The 17,052-nt window shown below is 36.6% G+C and overlaps 1 protein-coding gene across 8 annotated transcripts in view; it reads right to left on the reverse strand.

The window, feature by feature from the left end:
* RFX3 (regulatory factor X, 3 (influences HLA class II expression)) overlaps positions 1 to 17,052 on the reverse strand; it is a 333,454-nt gene that overhangs the window by 65,144 nt on the left and 251,258 nt on the right. For all 8 annotated transcript variants that reach the window (XM_010860700.1, XM_010860702.1, XM_010860699.1 and 5 more), the window contains 2 exons: positions 14,758 to 14,939; positions 10,470 to 10,589 (listed from right to left, as the gene is read on the reverse strand). In XM_010860700.1, coding sequence (XP_010859002.1) covers positions 10,470 to 10,589; positions 14,758 to 14,939 — 302 coding nt within the window. The remainder of the gene's footprint in view (positions 1 to 10,469; positions 10,590 to 14,757; positions 14,940 to 17,052) is intronic.

Consider the following 17,052-nt stretch of genomic DNA (forward strand, 5'->3'; position numbering starts at 1 on the left):
GAAACCCCAAGAAATTAGAAATATTGAACTGAGGAAAGCTGGATGTTCATTTTTCTGATGTCCTATCTAAGGATAACATCCTATCCCTGCCATTACTTTAGAGCACTGGGGCTTCCCAGAGAAGGAGGGAGTTTAATAGGAAGTTGAATAGCCACATTAAACATAAGATGAACAAATACATGTGGTAACTGACTCTTCTTGGAAGAAATAGTTATAGATGATATTATATTAAGTTTTGAAAGCTATTTATATATCAGTATCTGCTGCTGCTGCTGCTAAGTCACTTCAGTCGTGTCCGACTCTGTGTGACCCCATAGACGGCAGCCCACCAGGCTCCCCCGTCCCTGGGATTCTCCAAGCAAGAACACTGGAGTGGGTTGCCATTTCCTTCTACAATGCATGAAAGTGAAAAATGAAAGTTAAGTCGCTCAGTCGTGTCTGACCCTCAGCGACCCCACGGACTGCAGCCCACCATGCTCCTCCGTCCATGGGATTTTCCAGGCAAGAGTACTGGAGTGGGGTGCCATTGCCTTCTCCGATCAGTATTTGAGTAGGTTTCAAAAAAATTCAAATGCTAGGCTTACCGTAGATCTATCCAACAAAATCTTTGAGAATAGGGATTAGGAATTTATTATTTTAACTAGCTTCTCATATATTTCTTAGGTAGTCTTCACAGAATTAGTCTATAGGAGCATCTTTACCCAATAATAAATTCATTCAGTCAAATGTAGAAATAGAACCATAACATTACAGAAAAGTCATTTTTATAAGTCATTTCTCAATTTTTTTCAATAAACTATATTTGGAATATAAATAACTATCTCTGAATAGATGGTGGATGATTAAATGAATGTATGAATGAATGGTCAAGGTAACACCTTTCACTGTATCAGACCATCAATTGATCTTAACAAATAGAAAACCTAGATAACAAATACCTACTTTACTATAGGTAAAGTATTGTAGGGGCATAGCTTTGAAAAGGCTGTGTATGCATAGAATTTTCCAGGATGCTTTAATATTCCGTTGGCTTACATGATAATCCAACATTATCTTTGCTCTGGTTGAATTTCAAGTGACCTTACAGCACTGAAACACAGCTTTCAGATTTCCTATCCTTTTTTTTAATTTATTTTTTAATTGAAGGATAATTGCTTTAGAGAATTTTGTTGTTTTCTTTCAAACATCAACAAGAACCAGCCATGTCTCTATCTTTTCTAAATAAAATAATCTCTATTTAAATACTAAAATTACCAAAAAAAAAAGTTTTCTACTGAAAAAAATTTGTTGAGTCTTTCAAAAAACAAAACTCTTTAGTGTTTAAGAATTCTCTCCTTTTACTCCCATTTATTTTTACAAATTTATTATTTTATAATAGGCTTTCTTATAGTAGATTATTAGTGCTCTTGAGTTGTGTGTGCTCTGATAAAGACCTGTGCTACATCAAATGAACAAACAGCTCTTGGTTTCAAAATTAGTAAGAGCCAAACGATAATTTTAACAGCTTGCAACTCCATGGGCAATCAGAGCTAAAGTTGTTAATGATTAAGAAATCAAAGAAACTCTAATGCTTTAATAGCTGGGCATTATGCATGAAACCTGTCACTAACAAAGAAACTTGGAAAATTATTAGGAATCTTCCACCATGGGGTTAGTCATAGCTGTTATTTAGAACTTGGACAGCTGTAACTCTACTGTAAAATAATATCTAATTCTGTCAATAATCTCACACATACAGACACTGAAGGAGTTCAATGGAAGGCAAAGAAGGGTATATATTTACTATCACATTCAACTAATGTAACAGGTAGAAGGATTTTCAACAGACTAAATGAACCATTTGGACAACTATCTTTGAACCAGGAGAAAAATGCACAAGCAAGATGTAAAATCTGAGCTGTATAGGCATTTAGAGTCATCATTATGCTTGTAACTATAGAGAGTACAAAATCATTTGATTTGCATGAGCAAACCTAAATGTTGAGCTCATAACTGGGACAAAAGGTTAAAATTTTCTGCAGGAATCATGACATTCCCTTTGGAAAAATTGTCCCAGAAAATTCTTAGGTGACTTAAGGTATGAAGTAAATCAAATGATATAAACATGAACAGATCAGAAGAAAATAATGTTGAGTGCCATCTTTTCAGAATAGTAATGGACTTCTTGATGTCACACTGAATGTTTCTATCTTGACTTCTAGCATCAACCCTGCTGATTAATGACAGTTATTACAACTTTTCAATCTTTGTTAGTAGCTCTATATTTGTCTCGTCATTAGCTCTACATCTATAATTGGGAAAGAAGAGTAGGAAAAATTAAATTCAAATGGGAGTATTTGAGTTCATTGCAGCAGTTTTAGTAGGAAATGTGGGAGAAGCAGGGAAGAGGTTGAAGCTGTTGGCTGAAACAGAAGCCTGTGGATCCTTTACTCATTTCACAAATGATGCTCACTGCTCTCCTAGGTGCTGAAAATGCACTGTTGAAAGAAGCAAATACAATTCCCTTAGCTCATGAATTCTTTCATTGAGTTCTCCTATTGTAGGTAATTTAGGCTTAACTATGTAGAACTGATATATTCTTGTTACAAATATGTATGACACCTTTATGGTACTTCTTTTATGTATAGCTGGTCCTTTCTGTTAAACTGATCCTAGAGGAATGCTTCCACTCTTCCTTTATTTGGAGAATGACAACATGACTCCACCTGACTGCAAGATAGTAACAAAAACAAAAAAGGGCATCTGAAGCTCTATCTTGGAAAAAATAAATTAGTGAGCTTCTTGCATAAAGCAAAATTAAATAAGCCTGTTTCCTTATCAGTAAATAACAAACAATATAATTGCCAAATGAGATCTTGCATATAAATGAACATTTCACAAGTTCAATAAATGTTCATCAGAAGAATTAATATTAACAAACTTTACATGAATTACTATACTTAATAATTACTGAATGTGATTATTTACGATTCTATCTTCAGTGGAAAATATATTTACATTAGGGACTTGCTGCAGCAGTATAGTAAACATTAAATACCTCAGTGTCAAGATTCCTTATTTTTTTCCAAAAGCCAAATGCACAGACATCTGATCATCTTCTCACTAAAGACTCCTGCCACCTTCAGCTGCCTCAGAGCAATTTACCAGTCCTAGATGCTTATCTTAGTAATGACCTCAGGGAATTTATGGTCAGGAAAGGAACTGTAAACCATTAACATCAATCACAGTTGAAAACCAATGGCCCAGAGGTGTGAAGAAATGAAAGCCAAACTTGCCCAATTTCCAACCTTCATTCTTCTCCAAAACAGCCTTAGTCTTTAATTTTTTTAAATTGAAGTATAGTTGATTTACAATATCATGCTAGTTTCAGGTGTACAGCTCAACGATTATATAAATACAGTTCGTTTTCAGAATCTTTTCCCTTGTAGGTTATTTAAAAATACTGAGTATATTTCCCTTTGCTATAGAGAAGAAGGAAACATATCTTGAGACAGAGAATTGTATCCTGGAAGTTTGTTGGGGAGCACCCAGGGGATCAATGCCCACGGAGGGGGTGGTGAAGGGAGGAAGAACGGGCAGGCGGAGGAGTTGAGTGCTTTTGTGTTTTGTTTTTTTTTTTAATTAAAAAAAATATTTTCAATTGGAGGATAATTGATTTACAATGTTGCGTTCATTTCTGCCATACATCTACATGAATTAGTCATAGGAGTGCATATGTCCCCTCCCTCTTGAATCTCCCTCCCATACCCCCCTCTAGTTGTCAGAGTACCAGGCTGAGCTCCCTGTGCTCCACAGCAACATCTTGCTAGCTGTCTATTTTACACATAGTAATATATGTATTCCGAAGCTACTTTCTCAGTTTGGTCCACCTTCTCCTTCCCCCACTGTGTCCATAGGTCTGTTCTCTATGTCTGAGTTGTTATTCCTGCCCTGAAATAGGTTCATCAGCACCTCTGTCATGACAAACTGTGGAAAGCTCTTAGAGAGATGGGAATACCAGACCATCTCACCTGTTTTCTGAGAAACCTGTATGCAGATCAAGAAGCAACAGTTAGAACCCTGTATGGAACAACTGAGTGGTTCAAGAATGAGAAAGAAGCATGACAGGGCTGTTTGCTGTCACCTTCTTTGATTAATCTATATGCTGAGCACATCATGAGAAATGCCAGGCTGGATGAGTTACAAGCTGAAATCAAGATAGGTGGGAGAAACATCAACAACCTCAGATGTGCAAATGTTACCACTCTAACGGCAGAAAGAGAAGAGGAACTAAAGAGCCTCTTGATGAGGGTGAAGGAGGAGAATGAAAGAGCTGGCTTAAGACTAAATAAAAACACTAAGATTGTGGCGTCCGGCCTCATTACTGCATGGCAAATAGAAAGAGAAAAGGTGGAATTAGTGACAGATTTCCCCTTCCTTCATAGCTCAGTTGGTAAAGAAGCTGCCTGCAATACAGGAGACCCTGGTTCAATTCCTGGGTCGGGAAGATCCCCTGAGGAAGGGATAGGCTACCCACTCCAGTATTCTTGGGCTTCCCTTGTGGCTCAGCTGGTAAAGAATCTGCCTGCAATGTGGGAGACCTGGGTTTAATCCCTGGGTTGGGAAGATCCTCAGGAGAAGAGAAAGGCTACCCACTCCAGTATTCTGTCCTGGAGAATTCCAAGGACTGTATAGTCCATGGGGTCACAAAGAGTCGGACACGACTGAGCAACTTTCACTTTCCTCTTCTTGGGCTCCAAAATCACTGCAGACAATGATAGACGGTGACTGCAGCCATGAAATCAGAAGACTGCTTCTTGGCAGGAAAGTTATGACAAATCTAGACAGTGTGATGAAAAACAGAGACATTATTCTGCCAACAAAGGTCCGTAGAGTCAAGGCTATGGTCTTTCCAGTGAACATGTAAGATTGTGACAGCTGGATTATAAAGAAGGCTGAATGCCAAAGAATTGATGCCTTCAAACTGTGGTGCTGGGGATTCCTGAAAGTCCCTTGGACACAGGAGATCAAACCAGTCAATCTTAAGGGGGATCAACCCTGAATATTCACTGGAAGGACTGATGTTGAAGCTGAACCTCCAGTATTTTGGTCATCTGATATGAACAAATGACTGATTAGAAAAGTCCCTGATGCTGGGAAAGATCAAGGGCAGGAGGAGAAGAAGGCGTCAGAGGATGAGACTGCTGGATGGCATCACTAATGCAATGAAAGTGAACTTGGACAAACTCTGGGAGATGGTGAGGGACAGGGAGGCCTGGCATGCCACAGTCCATCGGACTGCAAAGAGTCAGACATGACTGGGCGACTGAACAACAACAACAACAATTATTATTATTAATTTCCATTTTGCAGATGAAAAAACTGAGGTTCAGGGAAGTTCAGTCACACACACCAAAGTGCCAAGCAGCCTGTACTCAAATCCCTATTTCCAACCTTTAAATATAGAATTCTTTTCACTAGTCTACAAAACTATATTAAGAAAGGTCTTCTAATGACAGAAGTTTTTGCCCTCACTCCTTAGGAACATGCATGCTTTCACATCTGTCTACAGCCAAAGCACAACTAGCCTTGCTTTTCAATTGGCCTCTATTTTCCTCCCCTCACTGCAGCAAAAATGCCTTTTTTTTCACAGAATCCAATTGCTATGAAGAGATTGTTCACAGAGTCAGGAAGTGACACATTTCTTCACTTATTTAGGACATACTCAACTGTAATCTTCCCCTTTATTTCATATGTAAAACTTTAATTACATGTGTACATTTCTCTCTGGGCTATACTACCTCTTTAGGGAAAGAATTCTTATAAGATCAAAGCTAAGAGGCCTGGGTTCTTGTCCTGGTTTCTATATGATCGTTGATATATCACCTACTCTTAGGGACCTCAGTTTTCTCATCAAGAAAACTGCACTTTTAGGTGCACTAGGTGACCCCTTGCTCCAGCTCTTTCCATGATTCTGTGAATTCGCTTTTAGATGTGATGGACATATTCTATATGCACCATTGATTGTTACGTATTTGGTGAAGGAATCAAATGCAGCAAAGCACATTGTCAAAAGCACTTGACTCTATTCCACAACTTTTGCTACTAGAATTTGGAAGAATATATGTGCCAACACTCTCTATGTGCGTCTTTTAAATATTAAAAAGAAACTGCAGCAAAGATTTTTATTTAGATCATATAGCTGAAAATTATTCACTTCCTTTTTGCTCTACACTAACCTAATTTATTTATTGTCTATATTAGAGTAAGCAAATTAGTCCATGAGTGAAATTCTTTGGAAACTGAAGATTACCTCATTTAAGTGCAGAAGTTATTTTCATGTGAAATATTTTCAAAAGGAAGGTCTTAAAAATTACCCAATTATTACACGTTCTCCTGCTTCCTTAATCAGAGTACTTAACCTCTTTTTGATTACCTATAATGCCATCAATATGCCAAATAGTTATCACTAGATTTTAGTCACTATAGTGCTACTTAAAGGGCCTACTGGAGTGCCTAGGTCTACGTGTTCCTCCATGGAATGTGCACAGATTGCTGGGCTTGAATAACCCAAAAGGGAATCAAAGACACTTGTCTACTTTTATTTCCTCTTGCCAGCTGTTGTATCTCACGATTGCCTATGAATCAAGTGGGCTCTAATCTGCTCCTTTATTTTAGGTAAATGACTTGAGGATGGCTTCATCTTTTCAATTAAGCTAATCTATGGGCTCTGTGACATCTGTTTTTCAATCAGAAGCTGTTTCCATTTATTTCCAGACTCATGGCTATGTTCCCATATGGTGGTGTTGCTGGGAATTTGATTTGCAGATAAGTGGAAATTTCCTCTACTAGTGGAAATTTCCTCTACTCCCCTATCAGATCTTCAGATTAGATACCATATGTAAAGGAGTTCTAAAAATTACAAAGCTATGCAAAACAAAAATCATTATAAATGCTATAGCTACAGTGATTCCAAACTAATGAGAAAAAAAAATGCACAAACTGAACTCCAAAAAATGATTTCTTTTGATAAAATAATTACTATTTATACTCGAATTTTCTTATAGGAGCAGGTGAAGCACATACATTTACACTATGGAAGATATGCACATATAGATTCATAAAAAACCTCTAATGTATTTAAACAACTTGAATATTCTAAAATATTAAATACTAGTAGATGCTATAAACTATTTTAAACTTTTCAAATGTCCCTTGTACTTTACCAGGATGAATGGCAGTCTCTTCTTATGTGAAATTTAATACATTCAGTAGACTCATTTGAATTTTGGAACCATCTTATTTTATAAGCTATAAAGCAAATGATACAATAAGTTCTTTTTTCACTGTGTTCAACAAATACTTTAACCCTTGCATTTAGACTCAGGAAGAGACACTTTTCCTCTTCTGTACAAGTGTTTCCTCTCAGTGGGGTAACTGGCTTCACTTAAGGCCCATCAATGTTGCCAATGATATAACCCTTCAGAGATACTTAAAAAAAAAAAAAAAGCATTTCCCTCTGTCCTCCTAATCCCAATGAGGGGTTGGTGAAGTTGATAATAGGCGCAATTATCCAAGACACTGTGCCAAGAGAAACTGTCCATAATCCAAAACTTGTACCATTAACAAATAACAACAACAAATTAAAGGAAGTTTCAGTACTTCTTTGGTTCTCTAATGTTCTTATTTCATAAGAAAGCAAACACTGTAAGAAACTAAAGTCTTATGAACTATGAATATCACTGAGAATTGTATATCACTTCTAAAAACCATATTATATCTAATTCTAAAAGCAGTACTTGGATTGCAGGGTTTTCATAGCTCATTAAACTTTATAGCTCTGAAATCTGTTTCATAAGGAGACCTTTATAACTCTTTGGTTTTGGTTTCCTAACCCAGGCTTTGTAAAAAGAATGTTCCTTGAAGGCTTCCGTTTCCATGAAAACTTGCAGTGAAATCACTGGATAAAGTAAGCTTCAGCTATCTTAGGTGCAATTTACCATGGCATTGTTCGTATTTAAGCTTGAATATATGTTATTTTTGAACTGATCTTTTCTTTCTTTATTGCACCAACATCTCCAATGTGAAGTGCTGCTATGCATGAGTGCAGACACTATACCAGAAAGTAAAAGCTATAAGCGTTGTCACTAACAGGTGGAAACAGTAATTGTAAATCAAGACAAAAAACAGTTTATTCCAACTCACACAAACTCTGTTTCCAAATATAAAAGGGACTGTTTTATGTTTCTTCCTTAGAACTCTTCTTAATAGATTTCATTGACTATACCTCAAAAAACAGCAATCAGTAATTTCAAAACTAAGTTTGAGAATCTGTGAAACATAATTTATTTAACAGCCAATCTTGATCTGACTCTTCAGTCTTGAATACTTGCACTAGAAATTATATCTGTATTAACAAGCACCTTTACCTGCAGTCTCCTCCCACTAAATATGTCTTGCCCCAAATCAAAAAGTAATCTCTTCAGACAAAATCTGAATATGTTACTGCTTTGTTTGGAAGCAAGTCTTTGAAGTCTTGACAGTTTCTAAGCACAAAGTCATTAACTCCATATACAACCAAATCCCTTCATCTGTGATCCAAACTACTTTTAAAATCCCATCTCTCACTCAAGTCTAATCTTAACCCTAAAGGACCCAATCTTCTCAGTTCTCCTCCTGCAATATCAACCTCACCATATCAGAGTGTATTCACCAGAGATGTCATGGACTTTATGCCTCAGTGGTATATGTGTTTACATTATTCCCTCTGCCTAAATGTTCCTCTCTTATTCTGATCCCTCTAATTCCCTACTCAAATAGCACCGTCTCTGTGAAACTTCCCAATCCTCCCTTTCCATGACTTTGCTCAAGCAGTTTGGCAAAGTATTCCAATAGTTCCTTGATCAAAGCTTTGTTTTAGCATTTCTTAGGCTGCATTAAGGGCTTCCCAGGTGGCAGTAGTGGTAAAGTACCTGTCAACCAATGCAGGAGACGTAAGAGACAGGGGTTCAATCCCTGGGTCAGGAAGATACCCTGGAGGAGGCCAGGGCAACCCACGCCAGTATTCTTGCCTGGAGACTCTCATGGACAGAGGAGCCTGGAGAGCTATAGTCCATAGAGTTGAAAAGAGTCAGACAGGACTAGTGACAGCATGCACACAGGCTGCGTTACCTTAAAAAAAAAATTCCCATGACCCGGTCATCTAATTTCTTAACTCCTCAAAGGTAAGAACTGTGTCTTATCTCTGCACTCAGGACCTAGCACATGGTAGGGATGCAACCAGTGCTCAGTTACCAAATAGATGAAGGGCTACTGCGTGGTATGGCCTTTCCAGGTCCAACAGTGGTAAAGAATCGCCTGCCAATGAAAAAGACGCAGGTTCAATCCCTGGGTCAGAAGATCCCATGGAGGAGGAAATGGCAATCTACTCCATTATTCTTACCTGGAAAATTCCATGGACAGAGGAGCCTGGTGGGCTGCAATCCATGGGGGTCACAAAAAAGTTGGACATGACTGAGCATGAGCACACTGAATGGTATCCTTTTTCTCCAGCAGTGACTTAGAACTAATGCATCTGGTTATGCTAGTATGATGCAGAGGAGGTCTTGCCAAGATGACTCACTATCCCAGATCAATGGATCAAGCAGATTGACGTAGATCATCAGACTACTTATGTGCAGTCCTTCTTTTCCCTATCAAATATTGCATGCTCAACTGAAAACAAAAACTGAAACAACTGCCATGACTGAGCTATATTAGTAAAGAAGGAAAGATTTTTCATTTTACTCCAAACTGTGATATAAGTCACATGAGACAGAAGGCCTTTGGCTACGTAGCAACTTTACATGCTTGTGCAAATCATTTAACCTCTCTGGGACTTATCTGAAAAAAAAAACAAAAAAAACTAAACCAGAGGTTTTAGTGCTTTGACTGCCACAAGGCTGAGGAGGCAGACTACACTGATCTATTTTTCAATTCTAAGATCTATAACTCTATTTATTCATCATTCATCATCCACCCATCCATTCATGAATGCTTGAGATATCTTAAAGCCCTAATATTTACAATTCTACATTTATGAAAGTTGGAGTCAAAGAGAATGCAAGAAGTCCCAAACATTCTGCAAGAATTTATACTGTCAAAAAGAATGACTTAAAAACGTGCAGATTAACAAGAAGCTCATGAATACTAACAAATTTCTCCAGATGCTTCTTATAGCATGTGTTTAGACTCCTTACTGGAATAGTTTGGGATGTCACGTTTATTTAAAGGGACCAAACAGGCTGTTTGATGAGTAGTTTTTAAAAGATTTGGAAAACAGAATGAATGAAATTCTAAATCATATTTGAGAACTGTCTGTAGTGAAAGCATATCAACAATAGTGACATTTTTGCACACTTAGGTATTTGTTCTACTCGTTCAGAAAAAAAAAATGAAACAGCTAAAGAAACCCATAACTTTGATATGTCAATGACAATCCCAAAGTCTACCTTTGTTTCTGTTGCATGGGTTGTTGTCTCATAGCCATATACTGCATATCTTCTTGGAGGCGATTAAGAGGGGAATCAGGCTTGACACGAATCCCATAGTAATGGTACTTGGAGTTTCCTCTTCATAAGAGAACAGCAAATAGAGACACAAAAAAGTCAGTCAAGTCAATATCAATCATATAGGATTCCATTTAATTTCATATTTGGAAAAATTAGGTAAAGGCAAACAATGTTATATATCTATGATTTACCTGTTCTGGACACCTATATATTTTTATGGTGGCTACATTTGAAGAATCAAAAGAAGATTCTGAATCAATTAGTTCAAGGCCCTAAGGAAAATCTTTCCTTATAAACTTTTTTTTAAATATTAGTCACAGTCCATTTGTTTGATTTAAATTAATTTTGTTTTCAAATTTATATTTTAGCTATAATTTAGAAAATTATATTAACAGGATATTCACTAACAGGGTAAAGGGCTGCACACTAAGAATTTACTATAAAGTAGTTATGCAGAACAAAGAGGAAAAAAATATTAATTCTACTGTCTTGGAGAAGTCCTGTATTTTTCTAGTTCTATTATTGCAGGGGTGATTAAGATAACTTCATTGACACAAAATGTTGTGAAGTCTATTATTTAATATTTTGAAACCTAAAAAAGCAAGCATTTAATCCTACTGATTTCAAAACATATTTTATTAGTCTCTGTTTTTATGGATTCATATCAGTTTTACAGGCTGAATAAGATGTGTCACAACAGATATGGAGAAATTTCTCTGTGAAAATGGCAAATTTCCACCTGGATAAAAAAATTGTCACAATTTCCTCATGTTCATGAGAAAGACCATATTTGTTATTAGAAACGACGAAGTTTTACCCTGAATGAAATTTGCAAATTCTTTCAAAAATAACATTTTAAATATGTAAATTTTTGCAAATAGAAAATAGTAGTTTTTCACGTCTATATATAGCAAGCCATCAGTACTCTTTCCAATTTTTTCTTCATTTACAAAAAAAAAAAAATGCGAGTGTGGATTCAATATTTTATATAAAAATAAAACAAAATTTTACTTCCAAGCTTCAAGAACATACATTAGATGAACCCTATATATTTGAAAATACATTAAATTTTTATAATATAAATAATATTGGTAGTCTAAAAAAGTAGACTACCAATTTGAATACCTACATAGTTATCGGTATAGGTATTTGAATACCTACACAGCTATAGCAAAATAAACCAGTAGGAAAACTTAATGCCTTCCATTTGCAGACATTAGATTTTTTTCTCCAACATCCTCTGCCAAATAGAGTAAAATACAAAAACAAACAAACACTACAAACTCAGTTAGCCCTGTTCTCCTCCACAAACGGCAGAACAAGAGGGAAAAACCAATGACAAAGTTACAAAGTAAAATGACATCGCTCTTGTGAGACCCCAAAATACATGAAGTATCTATCAGTAGTTTTTCTTCAGTTTCCTATAAATCAGCACTTTGGGTGTGTTGGTGGGGAGGTAGTTCTTTCTGTGCCACTGGAGATGGGGATATCAGTATGTTCTGTGGTCTTGTTTTAACTTAATTTGGAGATGGGATGTAACAAAAGCTACCCTTTGATTTGCCTTTGTTTAGAAACACGGTGTTGGAGAAGGAAATGGCAACCTACTCCAGTGCTCTTGCCTGGAGACGGGGGGGAGCCTGGTGGGCTGCTGTCTATGGGGTCGCACAGAGTCGGACACGACTGTAGCGACTTAGCAGCAGCAGCAGCAGAAACATGATGACTTTACTCATCTTTTACTTAGCTCCAGAAACTTGAGAACCAGTCTGGTTCTGGTTTGAATGAATTCACCAGATAATTTTATTGACGGATAAGTAACAATTCGGAGAAGGCAAAGGCACCCTACTCCAGTACTCTTGTCTGGAAAATCCCATGGATAGAGGGGCCTGGTAGGCTGCAGTCCATGGGGTCGCAAAGAGTTGGACACAACTGAGCGAGTTTCCTTTCACTTTTCACTTCACGCATTGGAGAAGGAAATGGCAACCCACTCCAGTGTTCTTGCCTGGAGAACCCCAGGGACGGGGGAGCCTGGTGGGCTTCCGTCTATGGGGTCACACAGAGTTGGACACGACTGAAGCGACTTAGCAGCAGCAAGTAACAATTCACATACGGTTTGCTTCGAGAAAAAAAAGTATCTGAGTTGGTCTGCCTCATGATTTATACTGATTTTCTTTCTGTTCCCTGGGTTAGGCATAGAAAATGAATGCTAAAACTGTTTCCACGGTAGAAAGAGTCCCTGGTACTTCACCCCTACCATTGTCAGCTTTTCCACATTACAGTCCTGCTATCTTCATAACACAGTATTTGTTTAAACTTTCTCCATAGGATTTCTTTTCTCCTTATTCTTCTAGGCTTTGTTTTCCATCTCTAATTTCAAACATTACATACAATTTTAAAAGGAACAGGAGACACAACTGTTATATAGTGCGAAGGGGAAGAAAAGAACATAGAAAGTAAAAGCTGCAATATTGCAATATGTACTTATGAGCCTAGAGTATGGATTCCACTCATTCGCAAACCCAAACAACCCCAATTTTGTCCTCTTCTATTTTAAAGATGCCTTTCAAAGCTTGAATGGAGCCTCAAAATAGGATTCATTGAAATCCCTTTCAGTAACAAAAGAGGCACAACAATACAGCTATTAGAATGCTGAATAAAGCCCAGAGATTCAAAATATTGGCACAGTATGCATAACTACTGATCCATCAGCTAGGATATAGTAGATTAGGTCCCCAAATAATGATTTTTGTGGTTCCAGGAAAAAAAATACTAGCAAAACAAAAAGACTTTTTCAAGTGATAGGAAGCTAGTTCTTTTACTCTGAACATATAATCATATTCTTCAGTTTAAAATACACTATTCTTTTGAAGCATAGATAGAAGAAAATACATTTACAAGAGAACAGAACCTTCCGCAATCTGAAAGCTGTACAATCACTTAAAATGCAACAGAAAGGAATAATTCACACTCTGAATACATACAGACCTTATAATCCTCATAAAACTGTCACATTCCTTTTTTCTATATAAATTTACATTGAAGTCAATTACAAAGGCTCTGTTTATTTTATTAAGATTATTAAAAACTCTTTGCTAGAATACTATAGGGCTGTGACTTATCATTCATTAAAGGTATATCATCTTATATATATTGTATAGCATCTTTACATTTATACTTTTAAATATAGATTTCATAAGACATAAGAAATCAGAAGCATGCATAAGACTCTGCTCAGCTAGTCAAAATATATTATGATAATTTGTAAAAAATTATAGCAGTAAAATGAAGCTCTGCAGTTTTAAGTATTATTTTCACCATATTTTGACTAATAAAAATACTCATATGTATTTCCAAAAGAAGGAAACAGAGAAACTCTAAGAGTCTTCCTCACATTATTGATTTCCTTGCAGTGGAACCATACAAAATTTTTGCTTCCATAAATGCATGGCTTCAAAATCAAGAGTTTTAAAAAAGCTAATAAAAGGTTATAAAGGACAATGTCATTAACTGAGAGCTTCAAACATCCAAAACTTGTAAGTTCACCAAATAATTTTTAATTGGCCTCCAAAAGTGACACGAATAACTCAGCTTTAATTTCTTACTCTATGCAAATAGAAGTTATTTATAAAGATCTTTCAATGTAATCTTGCAAATCAAGAGATACATGGTTTTCCACTTACTATGCCACTTTATTCCTCATCTTTAGTACATTTATTTTCCAAAAGAGAAGAAAGTTGGTATACATTGATTTTTAAAGCATCATATATAAATTTTCTATTAATAGCTTGAAAAGTGAAAGTGTTAGTCGCTCAGTTGTGTGTGACTCTTTGCAGCTCCACGCACTATAGCCCACCAGGCTCCTCTGCCAATGGAATTCTCCAGGCAAGAATATTGGAGTCGGTTGTGCTACCCCTTCTCCAGTGGATCTTCCCGACCCAGGGATCAAACCAGGGTGTCCTGCATTGGTCTGTTCATTTCTATGTGATTTGAGAATCAGTTTTTCTCAAAGCTTTGCTACTTGGATGTTTAGGACAAGACATCATTCTGTATTGTCAGTTTTCAGTGAATAATGATGACCTTCCCTTTTCCTGAGGATTTTCATAAACTGAGCTAATTTAAAAATTTTTTTCATAATGTATTATCTGTAATCAAATACTTTTGCCCAAACAATATACTGAATGACTATAGTTTAAAAAAGAGAGATTAGTTTATATTATCTTTTAGTACTAACCTAGTTCCCAATCTCCTGGTTCGTAGCCCCATAAAAATTGACCTTATTAGTTTTCCAAAAGAAGCAGCATTGACTGGATCCAGTTTGTGTTCCTGACAGTGTCGTAGGTAGTGGTTGTACAGAGTGCTTCTGGGAAGGCTCACTCCTTCTGCTGTCTCGTAATTGTCCAACAGCCACTGGAGCTAGTGTAAACAAGACAGGGTAAACACAGAGAAACCGAATCATTCACCAAAATGCCTCTAAGACACTGCAACTACAACACACAGAAATACGTAGATCTTCCTCAAACCATATGACAGGAAACTGTTGCAATTTGGAGGCCTGTGTAATCTGAATGTGAAAACTCTTGAAAGTTTAGATAGCTGACCAGCATTTATTGACCTCAGACCATGTCCATTCCTTCAAACATTCAAGCACCTATACAGACATACTAGTTTTCCCTGTATTGATTCCTATTTTGGAGATAAAAACCTCTTCAAGGAATTCAAATAATCCCATTAACTGCTTATAAATATAATTTGTAATTGCTACAGAAATAAACATATTACCAAGCCTGGCAGCATGGTGCATAATATGTCTTCAGTGCTGGTTTGTTACAACACATAATCAGCAGTCTGCCTTGTATAAATTTTTATATTAAGGCTCTATTCATTTTTATAGAATTCTAATTTACTTATCTAATTTACTTACACAAGATAATACAATAACAGCTTTATCTACTGGGACAAATTCTACAAGCAGTAAGGAAAATTTTCAGTCTTTTCTTCCCCAGAAAGAAACTCGCTAGGCACTGATTTTAAAAAATTATGTGTTAAAAAAAGGGATCACTTTTTACAATCATTTGAGATTCTCTATATTTTTTTCATAATTTTGGAAGACACACTACAATGGTAGTTGGTAAAGCAATGTTTTCTCAGTCTGTAGTGCACATTTTAAAGTTTTATGGGTGGCCAACAACACATGAAAAGATGCTCAACATCACAAATCATTAGAAAAATGCAAATCAAAACTACAATGAGGTTATCACCTGACACCTGTCAGAATGGCCATAATAAAAAAAGTCTACAAACAATAAATGCTGGAGAGGATGTGGAGAAAAGGGAACCCTCTTATATCAATGCTGGGAATGTAAACAGATACAGCCATTATGGAGAACAGTATGGAGATTCCTTAAAAAACTAGGAATAAATCTATCAAATGACCCAGGAATCCCACTACTGGGCATATACCCTGAGAAAGCCACAATTCTAAAAAATAAAAATAAAAAATAAAAGACACATGTGCCCCAGTGTTCATTGCAGCACTTATTTACAATAGCCAGGACACGGAAGCAACCTAGATGTCCATCTATAGATGAATGGATAAAGAAGTTTTCACATATATATATATAGTAGTATTACTATATATATATGAGTAGTATTACTCAGCCATAAAAATGAACTAATTTGAGTCAGTTCTAATGAGGTGGATGTACCTAGTGCCTGTTACACAGAGTGAAGCCAGAAGGAGGAAAACAGATACTGTCTATTAACACAGACATATGGAATCTAGAAAAATGGTATTGATGAGCCTATCTGCAGGGAAAGAATGGAGACGTAGATGTCGAGAATGGTCCTGTGGACACGGTGAGGGAAGGAAAGAGTGAAAGGAACGGAGAACACAGCATCTACACATATACACTACCATGTGTAATACAGCTGGTGAGAAGTTGCTATAGAACACAGAGAGCCCAGCGTAGCACCCTTTGATAACCTAGAGGGGTGGGATTCAGGGAGGGGAGGGAGGCTCAAGAGGAAGGGGATGTCTGCATAATTATGGCTGATCTGAGTTGTTGTACAGCATAAGCCAACGCAACATGGTAAAACAATTTTCCTCCAATTAAAAAATAAATTAAGAAAATAAAGTTTTATGTTGTCCTGTGTGTATTTTTAAAAAATCATCTTGAAAGTACAGTATGTGCAAGAAATTTTTAGAAAAATCAAATCTAGGCATTACCGAGTTTCAATGTTAGTAAAATTAAATCATCAATCTGTTCATTACTTATTTACAAATGTGTATGCATGCTCAGTCATGTCTGACTCTTTCGCGACCCCATGGATTGTCAAACCCAGGTCTCTTGCATCTCCTGCATTGGCAGGTGGATTCTTTATCACTGTGCCACCTGGGAAGCCCTTATTTACAGAAAGAGAATTGAAATAGGTATAAATAACTTTCTTAAGGCCATACATGAATTGTCTCAGGGCCTGATATAGTTTCCAACACATTTCCCTAATGACTCACATATCAGTTATTATT

Source organism: Bison bison, unplaced genomic scaffold, assembly GCF_000754665.1.
Source record: "Bison bison bison isolate TAMUID 2011002044 unplaced genomic scaffold, Bison_UMD1.0 scf7180017864469, whole genome shotgun sequence".
Lineage (NCBI taxonomy): Eukaryota > Metazoa > Chordata > Mammalia > Artiodactyla > Bovidae > Bison > Bison bison.